Source organism: Balaenoptera physalus (assembly GCF_965194825.1).
Source record: "Balaenoptera physalus genome assembly, chromosome: 1".
NCBI classification, from domain to species: domain Eukaryota; kingdom Metazoa; phylum Chordata; class Mammalia; order Artiodactyla; family Balaenopteridae; genus Balaenoptera; species Balaenoptera physalus.
The window spans coordinates 86,957,741-86,982,872 of record NC_138882.1 but is presented as its reverse complement, the minus strand read 5'-3'; the positions used below and the strand labels follow the sequence as shown (position 1 = coordinate 86,982,872).

At 42.8% G+C, this 25,132-nt stretch overlaps 1 protein-coding gene and 1 long non-coding RNA gene across 5 annotated transcripts in view; one reads left to right on the top strand and one right to left on the bottom strand.

Annotated features, from left to right (window-relative positions):
• Positions 1-210: 210 nt before the first annotated feature.
• On the bottom strand, positions 211-16,751 carry LOC309667609. Its single transcript, XR_014267839.1, has 2 exons — positions 16,636-16,751; positions 211-16,233 (listed from the first exon to the last, which is right to left on the bottom strand). It is a non-coding gene; the product is annotated as an uncharacterized lncRNA (long non-coding RNA).
• The window catches only part of SNX27 (sorting nexin 27), an 85,040-nt gene continuing 76,552 nt past the window's right edge, over positions 16,645-25,132 (top strand). For 2 of the 4 annotated variants that reach the window (XM_082474935.1, XM_082474934.1), the window contains exon 1: positions 16,645-17,107. In XM_082474935.1, coding sequence (XP_082331061.1) covers positions 16,785-17,107 — 323 coding nt within the window. In that variant the 5' untranslated portion in view covers positions 16,645-16,784. The remainder of the gene's footprint in view (positions 17,108-25,132) is intronic. The other 2 variants (XM_082474936.1, XM_082474937.1) reach the window with 2 other exon arrangements.

Sequence of the window (25,132 nt, the reverse complement as noted above, 5' to 3'; positions counted from 1 at the left end):
ATTTGAGCTGGGTATTGAGAGCTGCCGGGACACGCAGCCGTCATCAGCAGGCTGCTGTAAACCCGGAGCATCACCCCAGCGTAGGAAAAGCTTGCAGGAGCACTCCTTGCCCCTGTCCTCCCACCTCTTCATTTGTCCCCTCCCTGAGTAGAAAAAAGCCTGACAGGGACATGGTATTTCAACCAAATGGTACATTGGAACTCTTTTGGGTTTTTTTTCTTCAGTTTTTTATTTTTCTTTTTACTTTAAAAAAAAAATCTTTACTGGAGTATAATTGCTTTACAATGTTGTGTTAGTTTCTGCTGTACAACAAAGCGAATCAGCTATATGTATACATATATCTCCCTATCCCCTCCCTCTGAGCCTCCCTCCCACCCTCCCTATCCCCCCCCCACCAGGTGGTCACAAAGCACCGAGCTGATCTCCCTGTGCTATGTAGCAGCTTCCCACTAGCTATCTATTTTACATTTGGTAGTGTATATATGTCAGTGCTACTCTCTCACTTCCTCTTTTTTAAAACTAAGTATCTAAAGCCAAAAATTGATTGGCTTATTTTCAACTCTATTTAAAAAAATTTTGTATTATGAAACGTTCCAAGATGTACTCTGTAAAGATGCTTTGACATGATATGGCTTAAAGCAACTTAATTTGACTGAGGAGGGTAATATCCCTTGGGGGTAGAAAAGCAAATTTCTGTCTTTAATCAGCTCTTCAATGTGTGTTGCTGTTTTTTGTGGGGCCTCTGCTAATCCCGTGGGCTCCCTCATTCCTCATTGCCAAGCGTTGTGGAGCTCCGGCCTGAGTTTGTTCAGGCTCTGACCCAACAGCAGATGTTAGCCTAGGGCCCTTGGCCTCTTTTCCATGCTTCGATTTAGGACTCTCACTTCGCAAGGAGAAAGTGTTTTCTATCTTCCCTGTCCCAGTTCTAAGCCCCATGGCCTTGAAACTCAAAGTTGGAGACCTAAATATTCTCTAGCCCCTCTTTCTCCAAGGAAAATCCTTATCTAGCCTGAGGCTAAAGGAGATGTGTTTTTAAAAGGTGAGAAATTTCTAACTCTGTGTGCTCTGTGGGTTGGCAGTGAGACCTACTTTGAACTCTAAAATGTGTGTGGCCTTTCTTCTGGAATCTCTCTTCCTCTGGAGCCCTCTGGGACATGGGATTGAGGGTAGATGGTGGTAGGATAATTAATTTCCTGACCAGGTATTGGTCGCCAAGTCTTAGACCACAGGATCTCACATGCTGAGGGGAAGGAAGTAATTTGTCCTCTTGACTTAATCTGTCAATTCAGGGGGGTCATTCTAGGCCAAACTCGCATATGTCTGTAGGAGTTTGAGGACACTTATATCTGTTTTATATCTATTTCTATGTGTTTGTGTTTGAACTGGCCTGCTATGTAAAACATATGACTGTGGGGGAAAATTGGAAAAACACTGATGTTTAGGAAAAACTCAGTTTTTCACCTGTATGTCTCCTTTACTACATACACAGAACACTTCACTTCTGGTCACCAAGTATGTGGGGTTTTTTTCCCCCTGTAACAGGCAGTTCTCTGCAACACCAGCTGGGTGTCCTACAGTTTAACTCAATTCTGACACCATCTACCTGGAGATAAGGTTAAGGGCTCAGTCGCAAGAGACTGTCCCTCCCCAACCTCAGATGCCAACTGCAAGTAGCAGGTCCCTAGCTGGACTTTGGTCTGACTTGCCTGCAAACCAGAGGTTCCCACGACCCCCTCCTTGGGTTCGATTAATTAGCTAGAGAGGCTCACAGGACTCAGGGAAACACCTACTTACCTTTACCAGTTTATTAAAGGATATAATAAAGGATGCAGATGAACAGCCAGATGAAGAGATCCATCGGGTGAGGCCTGGGAGGGTCCCGAGTACAGGAGGTTCAGTCTCGGTGAAGCTGGAGTGCATCACTCTCCCAGTATAAGGATGTGCTCACCCACCTGGAAGCTCTCCGAACCCCATACTGTCGGGATTTTATGGAGTCTTCCTCATGCAGGCATGATCAATCGTGAACTTCATTTCTAGCCCCTCTCCCCTCTCTGGATAAGTGAGGGACAGGGCTGAGAATTCCAAGCTTCTAATCATGGCTTGGTCTTTCTGGTGACCAGCCCCCATCTAGGAGCCCGGCCGGAGTCCCCTCATTAGAATAAAAGATGATCCTAGTGCATTTATCACTTAGGAATTGACAAGGGTGTTAGGAACCCTGTGCCAGGAACCCTGTGCCAGGAACCCAGGGCACAGACCAATACATAAGTTTTCTATTATCTCACAACTAGTCTGTAGATCTGTCTCCTTGGATATATTTTAATCTCAGGGTCAGGAGGACCAAAATTGACTTCCTTCGAAACTACCTTCCCTTTTCAACTCTCATACTTCCTCTTAGTAGAGAGAATCACTTTCTTCAGTGATTTAGAGCCATCTTTGACTCTTTGCATTTCTTTATTCCTTATATCTAGTTTGTCAATATGTCCTAATGTTTCCTCTTTTGAGATATCTCCCAGACTTGCCCCTTCCCATGTTCTCAGCCTCATCTTAGCCCATCTCTTTAAGCCTGGATTACCACAGAAGCCAGTCTTCACTGGTACCCCACCTCTAGCCTAACCTGCCCCAAATCCACCCACCTCACCACTGTCATTTGAATTTCTCCCAGATACATTTTCATCCTATCAGCGGGGTTATTTAGCCAGGACAAAAGAAGGCTGACGGAAACATGATAGCAGTCCCCAAGAGATGAAAATCTGTCCTGTAGAAGGAGGTGCAGTTTCACTCCACCTAGCTCCAGAGGGCAGAACTCAGACTTGTGGCTGGCACCTGCAGGGAGATGGCTAAGAAACAAACAGACAATTAGAGGGTCAGTTGGACTGTCTTGACAAGTTAGCAAGTTTCCCTACATATGCCAGTAATATCCCAGTTAGAAAACAATCTAAAATAACAAATACAAAATACCTAGAAATAAACTTTATTTGAAATGTCAGTGATCTATGTGAAGAAAATGACCACATTTTGTTGAAAAATATGGGAAACTTAATGAAGAAAAACTTTCCTGGATGGCAAAGTTTAAAATCGTAAAGATGTCAATTCTTCCTTAATTTATTTTTAGGCTTCGTATACTTACAGTGAAAATTCCAAGAGTCCTTTTAGAATTGGATATAATTATTTTAAAAATTCATCTGGAAAAATAAACAGGGGAGATGGCAAAGAAAATTTTGAAGACAGAGCTTAATTGGAGGATTATTGGCCTTGGCGGATAGTGAAATATTACATAGCTAGGCAGAAATAGACTCAATTTTATATAAGCATTAAAAAAAGGATAAAAGAAGCATTGCAACTCAATGGGGGAAAAGGCGTTTGAAGAGTTGGTTAAGAATTTAGAAAAAAAAGAAAAAAGAATTCTAACCTTAAACAGTACACCTGAATAAATTCTACGTAAATGAAAGAAATTAAATACTACAACTTAACTGTAGAAAAACTAGAAGAAAATACAAATGAATATCAACTCTGAGAGGAGATCCATTTAGAATTTTAGTATTAAAGGTCATGAAGGTATATGTCAATTATATCCCAATAAAAAATAAAAATAAAGGTCATGAAGGAAAATATTTTAGTTCATAAAAATGTAAACTTTCTAAATTGAAAAACTAAAGAAGGCCAAAAAACGAGGAATTATTAGTGGCAAATATGATGAAGAGGCAACATTTTTGTTGATAAGCTCATATTGATAAAAGTACTAAGATCCTTCTAGATCACTGGTCAGGATAAGAATGGATAGTTCATACAAGAGTTCATATTCTTTTTTCTGCACATGTTTATTAGGCTCCTACTCTGTGCCTTGGACTGAGGATTCAGGTGGGTTTACGACAGTGAGCAAGACAAGCTCAGTCCTGTCCTTGGAGCCCTTATGTTAGGTGGGATAACGTGGGTTGCAAATCAGAGAAAATGCAGCTCCGATTGGCTTAAGCAATAAGGGATCAGTCTGACTGGCTCAGGTGACTAAAAAGTCCAGAGACGCTTTAGGCTCAGGTGAGCCTTCATAGAATAATTTGAGGTCTCACCAAAGACCCAGCTTTGTTCCATTTCTTCTCTCTGCACAAGAGATCTGTGCTTCTTATAATAGTGTAAAATGGGAAACATGTGTCCAACAAAAGAGAAATAGATAAGTACATGCAGATGCAGCCACTCTAGAATATTATGCATTCACTACAAATGGCCTTTATGAAGACTATGTCACATCAGGGAACTGTGCTTAGAATGTTAAGTGAAAAAAAGTAGGACACAAAATGTTATGGACACTTATTACAGCTTAGCAAAAGAAAAAAAAAATGTTTCTAAAAAAAAGGCTAGGGCTTCCCTGGTGGCGCAGTGATTGAGAATCTGCCTGCCAATGCAAGGGACACGGGTTTGAGCCCTGGTCTGGGAAGATCCCACGTGCCGCGGAGCAGCTGGGCCCGTGAGCCAAAATTACTGAGCCTGCGCGTCTGGAGCCTGTGCTCCGCAACAGGAGAGGCCGCGATAGCGAGAGGCCCGCGCACCGCGATGAAGAGTGGTCCCCGCTTGCCATAAGTAGAGAAAGCCCTCGCACAGAAACGAAGACCCAACACAGCCATAAATAAATAAATAAATAAATAAATAATTTTTTAAAAAATTTATAAAAACTCCAGCAGAGACCTGTGGCAAGGCCCACCCTACTTATCTCCCCCTCCCCCTAACCTCCTACCACTTTCCAGCAGGATCTTCAGCTGGGCTCATCATCGCCCCCCGCCCCCCACCACGCCGCATTTTTTCCCAGTGCAAGCTTTCTTTATGTCCTTTCTCTTTGAACCTACCTGCCCCAATCCCTCAGGGCCTGGTTCTAGCTCCACATTCTCCCCACCCTTCTCTGTTTCCTCTTATATCACTGTCTGCCTCTCTCACATTCTCATTTCACATGTTCCATTATCTATTTCTATTCATTTCATTTCTATCGATTTCTATTCCACATGGCGGTATTTTTTTCCTCTACTCACCTGACAAGATTCTAAACTTCTGGAGGACTGCCACCCTTTTCTATATTTTTCCATCCTGGCCTCCCCTAGCACCTGGCACATTATTGTACAAATAATAGTTTTTTTCTCTTCCTTATCCTCCTCATCTTTTTTTTTTTTCTCCTAACAATAACAACTAACATCTGTAAAGCAGTTTACAAAGTGTTTTCATGTACATTACATTCCACAAGCTGCATGATACGCCTGTATCAATTATCAATAAATATTTGATGGATTAATAGGGCAAAAGAGGAAGGCATTCCAGGTGAAGGAAATAACACCAGCAAACGTACAAAGAGAGGAACGATCCCGGCATGAACATAAGGCAGTGTGGGAACACAACCCTGCTGGAGAGGGAAGAGTGAACACTATAGAAAATTTGGAAAATGAAGAATAAAGGTAACAAAAACCAACAGAAAAATAAATCCTGCCTTAACACTAACATGGTTAGCAGTTAGGTGTATTTATTTCTAGCCTTTTTTTCTTTTCTTTTCTTTTTTTAAAGTATTTGTTTATTTATTTATTTATGGCTGTGTTGGGTCTTCGATAATAATAAGATAATAATGTCTACCTAATAAGAACATTTACTGAGTGCTTACTGCCATTTAATTCCCATTTTACAGATGAGGAAATTGAGACACAGAGAAAGGATGCACAGATGTGTGGAACCAGGAGTCGGTCATAGAAAATCTTGTCCCAGAGTCCTAGTGAAACAGGAGGGAAGGGGGCAGGGCACAGCCTTTGAAAGAACGACATAGCCCGAGGACATGACATAAACTGATTTGAACCAAATGGGCCCAAGATGGCAGACAAGTTGACTTCCACTAGACCTTGAGCCTCAGTATATGCTCACTGTAACGCATCAGCAAGCTAAATTACACACCCATAGGCACCATGCCAGTTCCAAGGCTGACCATAAGGATCAAAAAGTGGGCGGCGGCCCAATTCCTGGAAATCCCCACCCCTTTCTGAAATAGCTGGAATACTCCTCCCATTCATTAGCCTGTGAAATTACCCACCCTGATAAAAACTGACAAACCCATACCCTGGTGCCTTTCTCACCTTCTGAGGTGGCCCACACTCTGTCTGTGGAGTGTGTGTTTCTCTCTAAATAAGTCCACTTCTTACCTATCGCTTTGTCTCTCACTGAATTCTTTCTGCGATGAGACATCAAGAACCTGAGCTTCATTAAGTCCTGTGATCTCAGTTGGAAGACTGTGGGTTTCGGCCGCGTTCGAGTCCCGGCCGCATGGGTTTGAGTCCCAGTCAGGGTTTTGGCCGTGTTCGAGTCCCAGCATGTGGGTTCAAGTTCCAATCTGAGGTGCATGGTTTCACCTGTGCTTAATGGTGTGCTCTATAACTTCACAGGTGTGGCGATCGCCAATATAAAACCATATCTAAATATCATGTAATGTGTCTGGCAGTGTCAGCAGACACTGAATATGCTAATTATTGTTAATAAATCTTTTTGAGCATCTAATATGTCAGTGGTATAGGTTTGGGCTTTGGGGATATTAAGAGGAAAAGACTCTGCCCTCAAGTTACTCCGAGTCTTAATAACACCACCAGATATTTGTGTGCCAAGAGGCAAACAGACAATCATAAACTATCAGTGCTAAAGCAAACTTTAGAAAACATCCAATCCAACTCCCTCATTTTCCAGAGGACAAAACTGAGGCCCAAAAGTGGGAGTGTGGTATGAGTAACTAAAGGTTGAAGCTTGGACAAAAATCCTGATCTCCTACAATGGAGTGGTGTGTCCTTGGCATAAGAAAGTGTTCAAAAAAGACAGAGAGATGGTCCTTATCCAAGACCTGTGTGCAATTACAAAGTGGCTTTCCTTGGGAAGCAGAAAATGGGAGAAGTGGTCACTGACGATGGAGAGAAGCCCACCAGATCCTCCCGGCTCAGCTGGCTCACCTGGTCTGCAACTTTTTAGCATTCTTTGTTTTCCTAAATTTCAACTGGCAGTTTCCTTTTGCTTTCCTGTCTTGTCATGAGGGTGGGTGTTCCATTCCTGCTGACTTCTCTAACTAGGGTGTGTCCTTAGCTAAATGACCATATCTCTCTTATCCTCAGGCTCCTTCTCCACCAAAAAACAACCACCACCACCACCAAAAAAAGGGGGTTCGGCCAAGGTTCCTTCCAGTTCTAAAATCACATGGGTCCTGGGACTTCCCTGGCGGTCCAGTGGTTAAGACTCTGTGCTTCCAATGCAGGGGGTGCGGGTTTGATCCTTGGTTGGGGAACTAAGATCCCACATGCTGGTGCTGGGGGGTGGCGGGGGGCACAGCAATGTTTCAGAGCACATTTCGTCAGCCAGTGAACCTGAAAACAAGAGGAGTTTCTTTGTTTGCAAAGCAGAAGTGCTTGCCACAAGAGGGCAGCAGGGCCTTGAGCACCTGGGCAGGTGCCTACCGTGGGCCCCACAGGAAGACAAGCAGGCTCTCTCCTCTGACCGTGCCTAGGCCCCCGGGGTTTTCCTGTTGTAAATCCCAAACTCACTTATTTAGCAAAGGGCAGCCAGCCAGATTGGAGTGAGACAAGGGAGCAGTTTTGCAAATTAAGTCTAGCACCAGAAAGATGAAAGACCAGGCCTAAAAAGAAATTGGATTCTAGAAGAATAAATACTTTATGAAAAATTGAAAACGTATCCCTGTCCTAGTTTAAGTTGCCTACGGCTCACATCATCAGAGGCAGAGCTTTGAGAAGAGCTGGGAGTATTTTACAGACCAGTAAACATTTTAGCAGACTGAAAGGTTTAAAGCTCATTTGGAAGGCTTGTGTGTTAGACCAGCATTTCTCAGAGTTCCTTGAGAAATTTCAGCTCATTTTGCTCATGTTTAATAAGCTCTTAAGAAAGAATTCGTTCTGGAAGTTTCCAGAAAGCTCAGCCAAACCAACACTAAATTAATTAATTAATTAATTAAGGAGAGGATGAAAATAATCAAAATTTTCATGTGTTTACTGAATGAAGGGCACTGGCCTTGGCACCTGAAGGGTCTGAAAGGATGGAGAGGAAGCTCAGGGAGGGTGGAAAGGAGGGCTGGGTTCTGCCTTGGCTTATCCTCTTCAGAGTTCCACTCAGCAATAATCACATTTCAGATCATCACAACAGCCCAAAGATTCCACATGGCCTGCCCAAGGGCCTTTCAAATATATAAAAGAACTCTGTTCCTTGAGAAGACAGTTCCCATTAGATTATAATCTTGCAAAATACCTAGAACACCCACAGAACAGGATATATAAGGCCATGAGCTTTATATTGGAAGATAACATTGCTTATTCACCAGCAATAGAGCTAGAGCTTTGTTTTTGTCCCCCTCTCCCAGGGCCAAGGAGGGGTCATTTTTGGGATTAAGCTGCCCACTGCCTTACTCAACCAGCCTCATTTCTGAGCCTCTGCTACCTTGCCAGTTGTTTCCAAAACAGAAGGACTTGTCTTTCCTCACCTCTCTGCCTTTGCATATGCTATTCCCTCTGCCTGGAAATCTTTTCCCTGCCTTATCTTTCCAGCAAGCTTGTACTCATTCTTCCAAACCCCACTCAATGATACTGGTGAAATCTTCCCTGACTCCCCAGAGAATCCCGAGAGACAGCTAATCATCCTTCATCTGTGCTGCCAGAGCAGCTGGTATAAAACTTATCACATTGTACAGTAATTGTTTGTTTTCACGTCTGCTTCTCCCCTCAGACCTGAGAATTCCTAAAGGGCAGGGGCTGATGATTTATCCCTGTATCCTCAGTCCTATATTGCCTGGCACACTGTGCATACTCAGTCAATGCTGGCTGAACGGAAATGGATTCTCTTTCCTGTAACCAGCAGGGTGTTTTGCAAGGTGACTGACCAGGATCACTGAACAAGAGACAATCATTCCTGAAGGGAGCCCTGGGGCACTTGCCTAGTATCAGGAGCTAAATACATATAACCAATTGCTAACATTCAATTGCATTGGAGGGCACACATCACTCAAAACTTGATGGAGGCCATTTGTCTAGAATCCATTTTATTTACAGCAGATTACGTGTAAGGAGACACCTTCTGATAGTGTGACTAAGCTCTGGGACACGAATTTAAGGGAGCGGTGAGTGTTCCATGTTGAAGGTCTTTATAATCTATGATATGTTTTGGAAAAGACTGTCCAGAGTGAGTAGGTTAAATATGAGTAGATGATGGGAATTCCCTGGCGGTCCAGTGCTTAGGACCCTGTGCTTCCACTGCAGGGGGCATGGGTTCGATCCCTGGTCGGGGAACTAAGATCCCGCATGCCGCATGGCACAGCCAAAAACCAAAAAAACAAAAAAACAAAACCAAATAAATATGAATAGAAGACCTCTGTTTTCAAGTTTATGTAATAGAATGGCTCAGCTCTGGGCTCTGGACCTGGGGGCAGGGGCTTTGGTAGCTGCAGCGGGAATGACCTGGTCCTCTAGGAATGGGTGTTTGGGTTGGATACATAGCCATTTCTCTACACAGCAGCTTTGCCTCATTTGCAGACATCTGAGGGATCAGTAAATATTAGTACATATGTGTTGTCAGTAAATAGAGTTTGCGAGAGCTGCCAACACCCCCCCCCCCCCCCCGATGCTTTGTGCTTTTGCTTCTCTCTGGCTCCGAGTCTTCCTCTCTGCCTTCTTGTCCCAAAGCCTCTGGGCATGGATGTGGGGAGAGACAGCTGTATTGAAAAAGGACCAGAAGACAAAGGAAGGAAGGGGAAGGTAACCTTCAAGAGGAAAGTAAATGGGTATTGTCGTTGATTCCATTCCAGGCAGGGGATTCCCTTGCAGGGCATTTTTCGGAGACAGAATTTCTTGATCCGCGCCTCGGTCAAAATAACAATGAATATGAGGAAAGAGGAGAGAATGGCACATGATCTGGACAGAAGTGATAGCTGAGGCTGGGAAATGACTACCATCGACAAATCAAAATAGGTAAAAGTTCAACATTATGGTTATTAGAACCATGAATTTATATTGTACATTTTTCAAGTTTAGCACAATTTCTTTGCTCTATATCTTAAATAACCTCACTATTTTATTAATTTTTTGTGTGTGATAGAATATACACAGCATAGAACTTACCATTTTAACCCTTGTTAAGTGCACCTTTCCGTGGCATTAAGTACATTCACATTGTTTTGCGACCGTCACCGCCACCCGCCTCCAGAACTTTTTCACCTTCCCCGACTGAAACTCTATACCCGTTAAACACTAACTAACTCCCCAGTTCCTACCCCATTAAGCTCCTGGAAACTACCATTCTTTCTGTCTGCATGAATTTGACTACTCTAGGAACCTCACTGTTTTGTAATTAAACTCTTTTCATGAGAGTGTCCTGCAAAATCTTATTTCTAAAAGTATCTCTACATATAGATGAAGTAGGTATCATCATGCCTAGTTTGTAGTTGGAGAAACCAAGCTGAAGAGAAGTTCAGTGCATCAGATACAAGTGGCTGCTTCTCCAAATCTATTCTGCCCTGTTCCCATTCCCTGTCACCCTTCTTTCTCTTCGCAAGTCCCAAATTTTGTTCTGGTATTCACAGGCAAGCTATGCACACAGGGAAGGGGCTACTCTTAGCCCCAGGAGTAAGTCTTGATGCATTTGAGTCAATCACAGTAATTTCAGTTCCTTTGCCAATGATTGGTATAGGGGATTAGTAGGTGATACACTTTTGGCTTATGAGACATGAGAGAAAGTGGATGCAAGGATTCTAAAAAGGGTTTCTTTGTTTTGACAAATACACACTTCCTATTTTCTGCTTCTCAGTATGGTGGCCACATGTATGAGTGATGCCTGGAGCTCAGCAGCCATTTTGGCACCATGAGAAGAATTAGCCACATCACCCAGATAATACACTGAAGATGGCAGAGGGGAAGATGGAAAGAATCTGGATCCTTTATCATGTGAATGAGCTTCTGAATTAACCAACTCTGGGACTCCCCACTTTTAGTCGTGCTATTTATGTGAGATCATAAATTTCCTTATTATTTAAACCACTTTTGCATTTTCTGTACTTGCAGCCAAAAGCATATTATTGATAAATGACTTGTTAAGGATTAAAGCTAAACAGGAACCAATGCAGAGGAACCAAGTCTCACATGCTTTTCCACTGGATGATGCTATTGACTCAGCATTGGTCTTTTTGTTATGAACTATCCCAACCTATTGTATTATTTCTGAACTGTTGGCTCTGGGAAGCAATTTCTAGGAAAAGGGACCCCTGGAAAATTGAGTTTCATTTTGAGAAAAGAAAGGGGAGGGGAGACACTGGAGAAAATGAAGAGAGACACAAATAACAGAGCGACAATTGCCTAGGGAGTTGCAACTGGAAGGATGGTAAAAAATGATATTTGGGAATAGCCCTGTGAAACATGCCAGTCAGGTGTGGTGAGACGGAATGGGAGAAAAAAGCCAGCCAGTATGGTTGTAAGAGCCAGGGAGCTTTTCTCTCCAATGGGGAACCCAGCAAATCTCAGAGAGCTGGTGTGTGACAAAGTAGAAGACAAGGGCATCATATGAAGATGACCAGGTAAAGGGCTTTGAAATACTGCAACTACAGAATCCTGATAGGGAACTAACATAATTATAATTACACACGAAGCTGACATCAACGCTCACTTACGTTAAACCTGTGGCAGATCGTACTAGCTATTCTTCAGAGTCTACACAGCAAACTTTCTTTTAGACATGTGAGCTGGGCATGTGATCCTGGTTTGGACAATCACAGTTCTTCATTCTCCAGGGAACTTCAATCAGTCCAGGTGGTAGGCATATGACTCAAGGAATGGCCAAAGCCCTTCCCTAGGAAATTAGATACAGACACTGAGAAAAACAAGGTGTTTTTTGCTAATAGACAAAGAGAAACAGAGATGAGCAAAAATGAAAGGCAGAAGAAAAAGAGGGAGATGACCTCGAGTTCTCTGTGTCAAACCTTAACACCTAGGTTCCTATAGCATTTGCTTTAAATCTATGAGCTATCCCAGTGTGGCAGATTATGTTTTCCAGAAATGGCCACCATGATATATCCCATCCCATATACTCTAATTACAGTGCAACATCGATACTCCTTCCATAGAGTGGTGATGTCTATATCCCTTGCCCTTGCACCTGGACAGACCTTTATGACCACTTGGACCAAAAAAGTATGGTGGAAGTGATGCTATGTGACTTCTGACACTGAGTCATAAAAATGCCATACACTATTGCTTTATTCTCTTGGGACATCTGATTTTGGAAACCAGGCACCATGCTTGAAGAAGCCAACAGCCACATGAAGAGACCATGTATAGGATCATGCCAACAGCCCTAGATGAGGTCCCAGCAGACAGCCAGGCTCAACCACCAGAAATGAGACATTTCCAGATGAACCCAGCCATCGAGTCACCCCTAGCCTTTGTCTTCCCAACTGAGGCTCCAGACATCAAGGAGGGGCAGAGACAAGTCATCCCTATGTATCCTATCTGAATTCCTGACCCACAGAGTCCAATAGAATAATAAATTGATGGTTTTAGACCACTAAGCTTTGGGATGGTTTGTCACACAGCTACAATTAAGGAAATACCCAGTGTCCTCCTTAGCTATGTGAACCAATAAATTCTCTTTTTTGCTTAAGGTAATTTGAATTGAGTTTGTCACTTGCAACTAAAGGAATCTTGACTCATAAACCCTCTAGTCTCTAGGTCTTATCCACTCTAGCAAATCAGTTAATTCAGTTTACCAAAGAAGTGATTTTTCATGTGGTCTTCACAGAAAAATGTACAGAAAGGTAGTGAAAATGAAAGAAGAGTCAGAATTAGTGCAAAGGCCTAAAAAAGGGCCCTCTTTTTGTTTTCTTCAACTCATGACTCCCTGGGAAATGGCATGCCTTATTTCCTCATTCAAGCCATTTAATTTTTCTACTTAGGGTTGGGTGCTGGCCACTGATCTGCTGAGTGACTTTTGACAATCATTGTACCTTGCTGGATCTACTTCCTTTTTCAAAGGGTGATAGTGGAGGGAGCTATTCCTTTACCAGCAAAATGAGGAAATAGGGCTAGATGTGATATTAATTAGTATTTTTTAATTGGGTTATAATTGTTTTACAATGTTGTGTTAGTTTCTGCTGTACAACAAAGTGAATCAGCTATGTGTATACATATATCCCCTCCCTCCTGAGCCTCCCTCCCTATTAGTACTCTTAATAATAACTCTGTGTTAAGTATTAATATTATGTTAGGTGTTTCCCACATATTCTCATTTGGTCCCCAACATGTCCCTATGCAGCAGGTATTATTAGCCACTTTATGGTCCTTTCCTAGACTAACATTCTATCAACCTTTGTTGAGCTCCTTCTCTTGTGCCTCTCACTCTGATACACTCTGAAGGCATGACAAGTCACATGTGACAAGTTCCTTGTTTTCAAGAAGCTTATGTTCAGATTGGAAAGGTAAAGCTAAACTAAGTATTAAATTGATCTAAACTGAGTAGCACTGACCATAGATGCAACAGGAGTTATATTCGTTATCTATTGTCCGGTAACAGATTACCACAAATTTAGTAGCTTAAAACAATACACATTTATTATCTCACAACTTTTGTGGTCCAGGAGTCAGGGTTCAGCTTAGCTGGTCCTCTGCAGGGTCTCACAAGCCTGCAGTCAAGGCACTGGCTGGGCTATGTTCCCTAGTGGAGCCAAGAATCCTCCTCCAAGCTCACGAGGTTGTTGGCAGAATTTCTTGCAGGCTTAGGACTGAGGGCCCTATTTTCTCGCTGTCCACTTGGGGCAACTCTCAGTTCCTAGAGGCTCCTGCAGTTCCCTGTCATGGGCCTTCTCCACCAGCAGTTCACAACATGGCAGCGTTTTTCTTTAGGGCCAGCAAGAGACTCTCGTCCCAGTCAGCTAAGAAGGAATGTTATATAATGTACCTGTAACCATGGGAGTGACACATCATCATCTTCACTATATTCTATTGCCTAGAAGCAAGTCACGGGTCCTGCCCACACTCAAGGGGAGGGTATTACACAAGCGTGTGACTCACTGAAGGGCAGATGGGGTCACTGGAAGGTGTATTTGTTAAAGGGATTTAAAAAAGAGAGAGGGGACTTCCCTGGTGGCGCAGTGGTTAAGAATCCGCCTGACAATGCAGGGGACATGGGTTTGATCCCTGGTCCGGGAAGATCCCACATGCCGTGGAGCAACTAAGCCCGTGTGCCACAACTACTGAGCCTGCGCTCTAGAGCCCGCGAGCCACAGCTACTGGGCCTGCGTGCCACAACTACTGAAGCCCGCATGCCTAGAGCCTCTGCTCTGCAACAAGAGAAGCCACCGCAATAAGAAGGCCGCACACCGCAACGAAGAGTAGCCCCCGCTCGCCACAACTAGAGAAAGCCCGTGCCCAGCAATGAAGACTCAACGCAGCCAAAAATTAAAAAAAAAAAAGTGCTTAGAAGAGTGGCACATACTTATGTTGAGAGAGACAGTCCTTCATGGGTCTTTCATGCTTCTACCCATCTTCCTGGGTATGACAAGAATGCAAAGCCCTGACCGCTTTTTACCAGGGTCATTTCTCAGGGTTATGTTTACAGTGAGCAGCTGTGAGTAATGAAGTAAGCTCTCCCTCCAGGACAAAGAACAGGTTTGCTTACTGCTTCCTACAAAACAGCAGGTTCCCCAGCTGTGTGTAAGCCCACCAAGTGCACAGCATTCATCTGAGCCTTTCATGTCATCCCTGTGGCACTTGGGGGGGCAAGAGGAATTGACACAAAGGGGCTGAAGCTCAAGTTGCTCCCTATGTTGCGAGTAAAAGTCCTTTGCCTCTGACCCAGGAATCTTGTGTCTTTTATCAGCATCCGTGAACCAGTAACAGACTAATTTATTAGCCTGCCAGTAGAGTAAAATCAAATACCAGACTTGAGCAGTAAGTGCTTAAGTAAGCTATTTTTCATTATTGTTGCTCTTGCTCTTCTTACTTGCCTTTGCCAGGCATTCTGCACAATATCTGCAAGTTTGTGTTTGGGTAGGTAGCCAAAAAACATCAACTGCTGCCATATGCAAAGAACTCTACTGTGTTGTTGGGGGAAACAAAATGAATTTGAAATAATGGTAACTTCAAAATCATTGCTCAATACTGTATGTTATCATTTATACATGGAGTCTAAGAAATAAATCAAAGTAATGAATATAACAAAAAAGGAACAGACTCTCAGTTACAGAAAACAAACTAGTTGTTACCAGTGGGGAGAGGGAAGGGGGGAGGAGCATGTTAGGGGTAGGGGATTAAGAGGTACAAACTACTGTGTATAAAATAAATAAACTACAAGGATATATTGTGCAGCACAGGGAATATAGTCAATATTTTATAATAACTATAAATGGAGTACAATCTTTAAAAATTGTGAATCACTACGTTGTATACCTGAAACTTACATAATATTGTAAATCACCTATACTTCAATAAGAAAAAAAAATGGATATTTTAAAACTTAAAAAACAAAATCATTGCTCAACTGAAATTATTACTTGGCCACTCTAATATCCAGGTCTAAATAAATCACTGAGACCATAGTTTCCTCTACATATGATTTTTTTAAAAAATTTTATTTTATTTATTTATTTTTGGCTGCGTTGGGTCTTCGTTGCTGCGTGCGGGCTTCTCATTGCGGTGGCTTCTCCTGTTGCAGAGGACAGGCTCTAGGCATGCGGGCTTCAGTAGTTGTGGCACGCGGGCTCAGTAGTTGTGGCTCACAGGCTCTAGAGCGCAGGCTCAGTAGTTGTGGTGCACGGGCTTAGTTGCTCTCCGTGGCATGTGGGATCTTCCCGGACCAGTGATCGAACCCATGTCCCCTGCATTGGCAGGCGGATTCTTAACCACTGCGCCACCAGGGAAGCCCTACATATGCTTTTTTACATAGATGGGGCAAGTTTTTATGTAGTTGCAATATATAAAAAGAAAATTGCGCAAAAATAACTGGGCCTCAGTTCCTGTTACTTAACAGCTAGATGACTTTGGTTCAGTTTCCCAATATGTGAAATAGAGAAGAGAATTCATGACTCAGTTGTCTCACAAGATTGTTGGGGCCATTCAAGAAAATAATGTATATAGGGACTTCCCTGGTGGTCCAGTGGTTAAGACTCCCGCTTCCACGGGGGTGGGGTGGGGCTGAGGCGCCGATTCCATCACTGGTCAGGGAACTAAGATTTCGCCTGCCAGCCCGTGGGGCCTGAAAAAAAAAAGTATGTAGACACATAAGGTACTGAGCAAACGAATTGTTATAATTTAAGACTATGTTGAATCACAAACATCAAGTTGTCCTAATATTATTGTTTTTTAAAGGTTATGAAATGAAAGAAAAATAAAACATGCTCCACGTCAGCAGATGAATCTGTCACCTCCACTCCAGGCTGGGTTACCTGCTCACCATCCAAAAGGACACTCCTAAGAAGGGCTTGAAAGGTGAACTACAACCCCCAGCAGGCTTTGCGCCCAAATTGCGTCATATAACCTCAGCTCCGGCCCGGGCCCAGCCCTCTCCCCGCCCCCACCATTCAGAAACTACAACTCCCAGGAGGCTTCACGGCATCTAAACCGTCTTCTTTCCCCCCGCCCCCTGTCTCCCCTTTACCCGCGCCGGCAGCTCCGTGGCCGACTCGGGTCCCGCTGTCGGCGGAGCGGGCGCGCGCGCCGGGGGTCGCGCGGCTGCTGAGAAGGTCGAGCACGCGCGGAGGGAGTGGAGGCGTAGGGTGGTGGGAGTACGGCTCGCTCGCTCGCAAGATGGCGGATGAGGACGGGGAAGGGATTCACCCCTCAGCCCCTCACAGGAACGGAGGTGGCGGCGGCGGCGGCGGCGGCGGTGGGGGGTCTGGGCTCCACTGCGCCGGGAACGGCGGCGGGGGAGGCGGCGGCCCGCGGGTTGTGCGCATCGTCAAGTCCGAGTCCGGCTACGGCTTCAACGTGCGGGGCCAAGTGAGCGAGGGCGGGCAACTGCGGAGCATCAACGGGGAGCTGTACGCGCCGCTGCAGCATGTGAGCGCCGTGCTGCCCGGGGGGGCGGCCGACCGGGCCGGGGTGCGCAAGGGGGACCGCATTCTGGAGGTGTGAGTATCGGGGCTGCCCGCCGCCCCACCCCTTCCCCTCTGTCTGTCTCTGCATTTCCCCTCTACCCCTGTCACCCTCAGGCCGCACCTCCCCTCAACCCCCGAACCGGCCCCCCGCCCCTCCATGGAGGTTGGCCCTTTTACCTCCGCACACCCTGGGTTTCTGAGACCCCCGCACCCTCCCTGTAATCTCCAGTGTCCCAGCGCCCCTACTGCTTTTACCCCTGCCCCCATTGCTTTGGCTTCTTTTCTGCCCCCTTGCCTTCCCCTTTGGCATGCTGCTTTCTGCTCCTCGGTGCCCTTTGCTTTCCTCTTGTTGAACCTCTTTCTGCTTCTAACTGACAGCATCTCCTTTTCTGACCCAGCCGCTGTGTGTCCTCCCCAAGTTCTCATCTTGAGCATCATAGTTTCTTGTTCTCCACCACTCCTTTCAGAACCCGTGGACCGTCCCTTCTGCCCTCTAAACCAAATAGGCAGGACCTTTGGTCGGCTCCTACTTTTCTTCCGGAAACATCATCCCTCCACGCTGCACTCCTTTTTCTTTCCTTAGTTACCCTCTCCTTATGGTTAGGCACTCCCTATATTTTTCTGTCCTTCCGTGTGTCCCTTTCCTCCCCTCTTTTTTGTATTCATACTCTGAGAATACCTTCTTTTCTGACCCTTGCTTTTTTTTTTTTGATGGTGGTGTCGTCTTTGACACGATAGTTTCTCTTCACAGTAGTCCCCTTGTCACACCAGTATTTTGAATCTAGTGTCTCCATCACCACATCCCTCTGAGAGCATCCCTGTTCTGGCCCCTGTCTTCACTCCTGCACCATACTCGTATTTCTTTTTAGTCGGGTTTATGGTAGAGCTCTCCTTAGCTCCTACTTCCCCCAAACTACAGCCCCTTTTGGGTCTTTGACCTCCCCACTTTTTTCAGGGCATGCCGTTTTCATTCTCTCCTCTAGTCTGTTCTCTTGTGATATCATGCTTGACTTTATCCTGTTCTTTCTCTCTGAGGTTGTTTTCCCTTCTTTCTCTTTTTAGGCTCCTTCATGTTGAAACCCATCCTCTTTCCTTGCTGCAGTCCCTCCCGCTTCATATTCCTTCATCCTTACTTCCTCACCGCATACCTTAAAGCTCTGGCAGGATGCTGCCCTGTCTTGCAGTTTCTTTGCAGACCTCCTCCTACTCCTTTAATCCAGGTGTTACATTTATGTTTTTATACTTTGTATTAAGATTTGTATAGTGATTGCTGATTGACTGGTAGGTGGTGTGTGCTCTCATTGTCTCCATTCTCCTCAGCAGTCTTCAATCCTGTATCTCTCTCCTGCTCACTGACTCTATCTTGTATATTCTTGTTTCACACTTTTGCCCTCTCTTTCAGTGCTAGGATTTGCCCTCATGAATCTTTCTCTCTTTTTTGGCCGCTCCGCGCAGCTTGAGGGATCTTAGTTCCTCCACCAGGGATCGAACCCAGGCCCACCGCAGTGAAAGCGCAGAGTCCTAACCACTGGACCGCCAGGGAATTCCCTCTTTCTCATTACTATAAATGTTATTTTAACCATAATTTCCATAACCTTCAGTCTTTCCTCTAGTAGAACAGTAGGTTTATACAGTAGGTTTGATCAAGGTTTCAAGGGGATAAGTATTTTGAAGGACCTATAGAGTAGTCTATCCCTTCTTATTCAGCTTATGCCTCTTACCCTTATCCTTGACATTTTTATTCTATGGTATCCATTCATTCTGTTTCCTCTTACCTTCCACCTCAAAAAAGAGTAGTTCACCAAAGTAAGTGAAGCTATTATACCTTTCCTCTGTCCTTCCTGTAAATAGGTGCGTTCGTTTTTCTGTTAATGTCCTATGACTTTTCTGGTACTCTGGCAATATATTCTTAATTTTTTGGGTGTCAGGGCATTCAGATACAGAATGCAGTATTGACCTTTTGCTTTGTACCTGGGCACCTAATTCTTTTCTTTCTAGATAACTCAAGATCTGTGGCTGATGTTTCCTTCTGATAGAAGCTCTTGGAATTGTCATTTTTCTTTCCCTTTGGAAGTTAACTTTGTATCCAGCTGTTTATTTTTAAATTTAAAACTGAAGTATTTATTTAAAATTATAAATTTATCATAAAGTTCTAAATCATTTACTTTTTACTGGAGTAGAGTACTGTGGTTTTTGCAGCAGAGTCCAGAAGCAAAGTAGGTACTGTAAAGGAGACCTCAGATGATTCCCTAGACAGATAGAAGGACTTGCCTCAGGCCCAGGTTCCAGTCTAGGCCCATTTCTTCTTCTAGAGAAAAGACATTACATTTTAGTGGTGATGAGTAGACAACTTTCTCTCTTTTAGTGGGCGGGGCAAAAAGAGCACTCTTTGCTTAGAGAACCTTTTTCTGGAAGGTTGTGATGATTGGACATCTACCTGGCATTGGATTCTCACCTTCGAACTGTATTTTGATTTCCAAATTCTTTGAAGTTTCTCTGCTACTATAGTGAAAATAGTGATAGTTGTAACACAGAGCCAAGATGGATGGTAAATTGTTTGGGTCCTCAACTCTACAGTTTCTTTCTCTTTCCTCCCCTTCTTCCAAAGTCTACATCTTCTCCTTAGGTTTTCAAGTGAGAGGAGGAGAAGAGAGACCAAACAGACATTGTTCTTGAGGGATATCTGTATCTGCTACTTGTTTTGATCTTGGTTAGGTTGATGCTAATTTTCCTAAAGCATTCTTTAGGCAACACTTTTTTCTGTCTCTCACCCAAGTTCCTTAAATTAACCTCTCTGTTGTCCCAGGTAAGCTTTGCATGTTGATGAAGTGCCAAGTAGGGTCAGAGTAGGCATAGGTAGATTATTATTGTGTAGATGTAGTTTGTATTGAGTTATAGGTGGATGTCTGGACCTCCTTAAACAGATAATTGTTGATGAAGACTTTTCCCTATTTTAGACTCTTTCCTCCAATATGCAAATTATTTTATTCCAATTTTCATATATTGCAGTAGTTTGGACAACTGATAGAGGTTTGAAAGAACAGATGAGATTTACGAGAATAGAAGCTTGGACAAAAAAGAGCATTATTTCTGTGCATTTCTTTAAAGGCTGCTTACCAAGGCCTTGTCCTAACTGAATCTTGGAAAAGTCATTAAATTAAATTCAATATGGTTTGGTTTGTCCTTTCTCCCTTCAAAACTGACTAGATTCTAACTGGTTAGGGAAAGAGTCATGTTGCAGGGCTTGGTACTGGAGTATGAACAAGGCTTCTGGGCTCTGAATTTTACTGCAGATGGAAAGTTTTCTTGAATGGCAATGTTAGTCTCCACCTTGTAATTTTTCCAGTGTAACATATATTGAGTGTCTTCCCTTTGATGTGTATATACTTGGAGACTAGTGAGTGAAGGATGCTTTCAACAAATAGAACCAAAATAAATACGTCTTTGCACTAATCATATAGCATGTGAAGTAATATTAGACTTCAGGTGATTTTCTTAAGGTTAAGATAGTTTCAAGGGCTCTTGATTGATTTCTTGAGAGATGCCCTTAGGAGGGTTTAAGTGTGCAGTGGATATGGATATTGTACTGTCTATTTTTGAGAGATTAGGTTTGTCTGTTGGCTAGTTTTTGTCTCTTTGGTATTTGGATAATATGCTCTTCAGTAAGCATGGACCCTAAGGTTGGCTTGTAAGCATTCAATATCATGATATATTTATGCTAGGCAGAGAGTATATGCCTTACTTCTTTTTTTAAAAAAAATTAATTAATTAATTAATTTTATTCTTGGCTGTGTCGGGTCTTCGTTGCCTTGCGCAGGCTTTCTCTAGTTGCGGCTAGCGGGGGCTACTCTACGTTGTGGAGCGTGGGCTTCTCATTGCAGTGGCTTCTCTTGTTGCGGAGCACGAGCTCTAGGTGCGTGGGCTTCAGTAGTGGTGGCTTACGGGCTCTAGAGCGCAGGCTCAGTAGTTGTGGCTCACGGGCTTAGTTGCTCCGTGGCTTGTGGGATCTTCCCAGACCAGGGCTCGAACCCACGTCCCCTGCATTGGCAGGCAATTCTTAACCACTGCGCCACGAGGGAAGTCCCACCTTACTTCTTGATAGCTACAAGATAATATAACTTTTCTGTATTAAAGTTAAACCATAAGAAAAAGATGTGTGTGTATATATATTTGTTTAGTGATAATTTATTTTAAAAACGTATAAATATGTCATGGGCATTCTTTGTTTTTGTTTTTTTTTTATTTTATGTGAAAATTTGAAAATTGACTAAAAAGAGGTTGGGGCCACACGAAGTATTTTTATGAGTTAAAAAGTACCTTCTTAGGATCTGCTTTCTCAGTTGTAGCTGAATTTTATTTGGCTTAGATTTTCCAGGTAGGTTTTGGAAATGGTGTTTGAAATCATGGTTATTGATCAAAGGAAGTTTTTATGGCAGTGATTCTCAAGCTTTAGTGAGTGTAAGAATCACTGGGAGTGCTTGTCAAAAGTATGGATTCTCAGGCTCACCCTTTAAAGGTTGTGATTCAGTAGGTCTTGCATGGGGCCTAGAAATCTTTATTTTTTACTCCCTGGCCAGGTGTGGGAAATGCAGTCAACATACCCACCCCATACCTGGAGTGAAACTACAAGCCTTTAATTCTCAGTTCATTTTATTGTCATGATTATGTAGAGAGTCATTAGCTAAGACTATATGAACAAAGTGATTTGTTAGGCTCTTGAAATCCCAGCCCTTAGGAAAATCAGTTCAGTAGATAGTGGACTAACTGTTGTATCTAATCATTTACACTTTATTTATTGAATCTTGATAAGCTGTTATAATAAAGGTGAGGGTTAAGAGGTAGAGCAAGTTAATAATAATTATTATTATATCACTTTGCAATTTGTACAGTGTTACAGTTTGCCCAGTGTTTTTACATTTGATCTTCACAAGAGCCTTGTGAGATAGGGAAAATATAAGCTCCTTGGTGACAGGGACTATGTCTATGCTGTTTCCGTAGCTAAATATCTAGTGGCACATAGAAAGTACTCTTCCATAAATGCTTGCTGAATGAATGTATGAGTGTTATCCCTATTTCATAAGAGAGGAAACTGGGTGTTGCACTAATGAATGTTAACCAGAATTAAACCCAGGTCTTTGGAAGCTAAATCCAGTGTATTTTCCATTTCTTTGTTTTCTCAGCTGTTCTTGACTGTTAATAGTCAACTATTCTTGACTGAAGTCACTTAAAATTCTTAAAAATTCAGTCATATCCCTATGAAGTTGGATAGCAGTTGAACTTTGGTTCTATGATTTTGAAATGTAACTGTGTTATATCTTTATTTACCCTGTCTCTCTTATTGTTAAATTGGGTAGAAGACAGGGAACCAAAATAGGCATTCTTTGCCCTTATTTGTTGCTATCTTTATTGGTTATCAGTGAAGAGAGCATGATGATCGTAATTGCAACCCCAAGAAATACTTTTAATTCCATAGGTAGTGAGGGCGGCAAAATAATAAAACTAAATTTGAAAATAGCATTATCTTCCCCACAGAAATGTCTTCTGCAACATTGCTGTGACCAGGAAAAGAGTTTTTGTTACTAACGTGAAGATTTGTTTGGGTCATATAAGTTACTGTGAAGAACAATTCTTTTTCCAGCCACCACTTTTCCAGTTTGTTTCAGGAGAGGGTTTATTACCACGCTCTAAAGGATAATTGTTTTTTTAGATAAGTCCTGTTGGGAATAATTCTTATGATCCGGTAGATAAGCAAAGAGACTCAGTTGACAAGCAAACATTTACGATTTATGATCACTGCACGGTGCTTTGGGAGCATGATCTGTGGTAAGTTCATTTGTTAGATGCTGACATTGCTGGCACAAAGGATATTGTAGTGGTTTAGGTTAGCGCCAGTTAGGGTCATTCTGTTCTTTGACTGTCAGCTATAGAGATGGTTTCTGTGCTTCACTTAGGCAGTCTAGTAAGAGCCAGTGTATGGGTGGTGCAATTCCAGGCCCACATTTGGAAAAAAAAAATTTAGGCAGTTTAAAACCATTTAAAAAAAATTGGAACTCATAGATTTTGTATTACACCCAGTTAAAAAAAAAAACCTGAAACAAGTTTCACAAAACTGTGTTTACTAGTATCATGCACTCTGGTATTTTTTAGTCTGTCAGTATTTTGGATTTTTTGTTTTGTTTTTTGAATGCTGATGGTGGCCCACTGCATTAATTTCATGACTCATTAGGTTGTAATCCACTGTTTGAAAAACTGACTTAGGGTATCAATTTTATGATGTTGGCTAATATCACTTCATGTTCAGCCTGGTACCACAATTAAGCACAAACTATGTCTAAAGTACTGTTAGGCTTGTATGAGTCACAGAGTCCCTGTATCCCTGCCCTCGGGAAACTTACACTGCAGTGGGGAAGGTGCATGTAAACAATTTACTGTATGTAAAGCAAAATGAAATAATGGAGATAAATGAAAAACACAATGGGAGTTTAGAGGTAAGAAGAGTGAATATGCTTGAGAAGATTAGAGGATTGGTGGGTGGATAGGTCATAGAAGGCTTTTAAACTGTGATTGAAGGACAGGTATAATTTTAGTAGGCAGAAGAGGGGGAAGGATTTTATAGGCTGAGGTAACTGTGTGACCAAAGGGAGGATCTTAGGATAACAAGGAATCTAAAGTTGCTCTTTGTTTATAGACACCTGTGCTTCAGGTTAGATCAAATGGGGTTTTGATTGCCGTGCTAAAAAGTTTGGATTTTATTCTGTTTTTGAGGTCAGAATATCGTTGTATGTGCATTAATACCCAGGACTCCCTGAGAATTTAGTTTTTATTTATTTACCTGAAGGGGTTGAATAACATTTCCAAGACCAAAGAGGAAAATCACTGTTAGAAGAATTTCAGAGCATCTACTCTCTTGGGCTGTCTTGTACTATATAAAGAAGGGAACTAAAGACAACTAAGCTCTAATGCCTAGAGCTAGGAGCAGCTGGTGAGGAGCTGGTTGCCTTTAATTTGTATATATGTATTTTACTCACAGCACAGTTCAGCTTCTCAAATATCCGTTTCTCTTTCTCTTATGTTTTATATGACTGTACTTACTATTGTGTTTACAGTTGATAAGTTTGATCCTATATGCTGTAGGTCCACTTGTGCTCTGCCCTACAGATGTTCTGTTTTAGCTGTACTCCTCTGATTTGAAGATGCCTCCTTTAATTTAAACCTTTTATTTTGGTATACAGCGTGTTCCTGGGAGTTGAGGGGGACTGAAGACAGACAGGGAACTTAATATATATAGTACTAAGATTTATACCTGCATTCTACCTTCAAAATGAAAATTCTTACAAAGATCTTTCAAATAAGTTTATTTATTTATTTATTTATTTATTTGGCTGTGTTGGGTCTTCGTTGCTGCGCGCGGGCTTTCTCTAGTTGTGGCGAGTGGGGACTAGTCTTCGTTGTGGTGCGCGGGCTTCTCATTGCGGTGGCTTCTCTTGTTTCAGAGCACGGGCTCTAGGCGCGCGGGCTTCAGTAGTTGCAATATTCCGGCTCAGTAGTTGTGGATTGTGATATTCCGGCTCAATAGTTGTGGATCGTGGGCTCTAGAGTGCAGGCTCAGTAGTTGTGGCGCACGGGCTTAGTTGCTCCGTGGCATGTGGGATCTTTCCAGACCAGGGCTCGAACCCGTGTCCCCTGCATTGGCAGGTAGATTCTTAACCACTGCGCCACCAGGGAAGCCCCAGGTAAGTTTAAGAATTGGTGGTGACCATACAGTGAATTTCTCCTGTCAGTAATGTGAGGGGTACTTCAGAGTTAGATTTTGTGATATGGTATCAGTCAAATGCTAGGTAGTATGTGTGTAGTCTCTTTTGTTTATTATTTATTGCTCCCTGCTAAATAATAAGGTTTTCATATAGTTGAGGAAATATACCTATCTGCAAGGTATTAAAGTTGCAGAGTAAGGTACTGCATTTGAATACTCTTATGTGTACTTCCTTTAATGAACTTCCGTTGTTATGAAAACATCTTTTAAAAAAATGGTTTTTGCTTAAGCTCTCTGAAACTGCA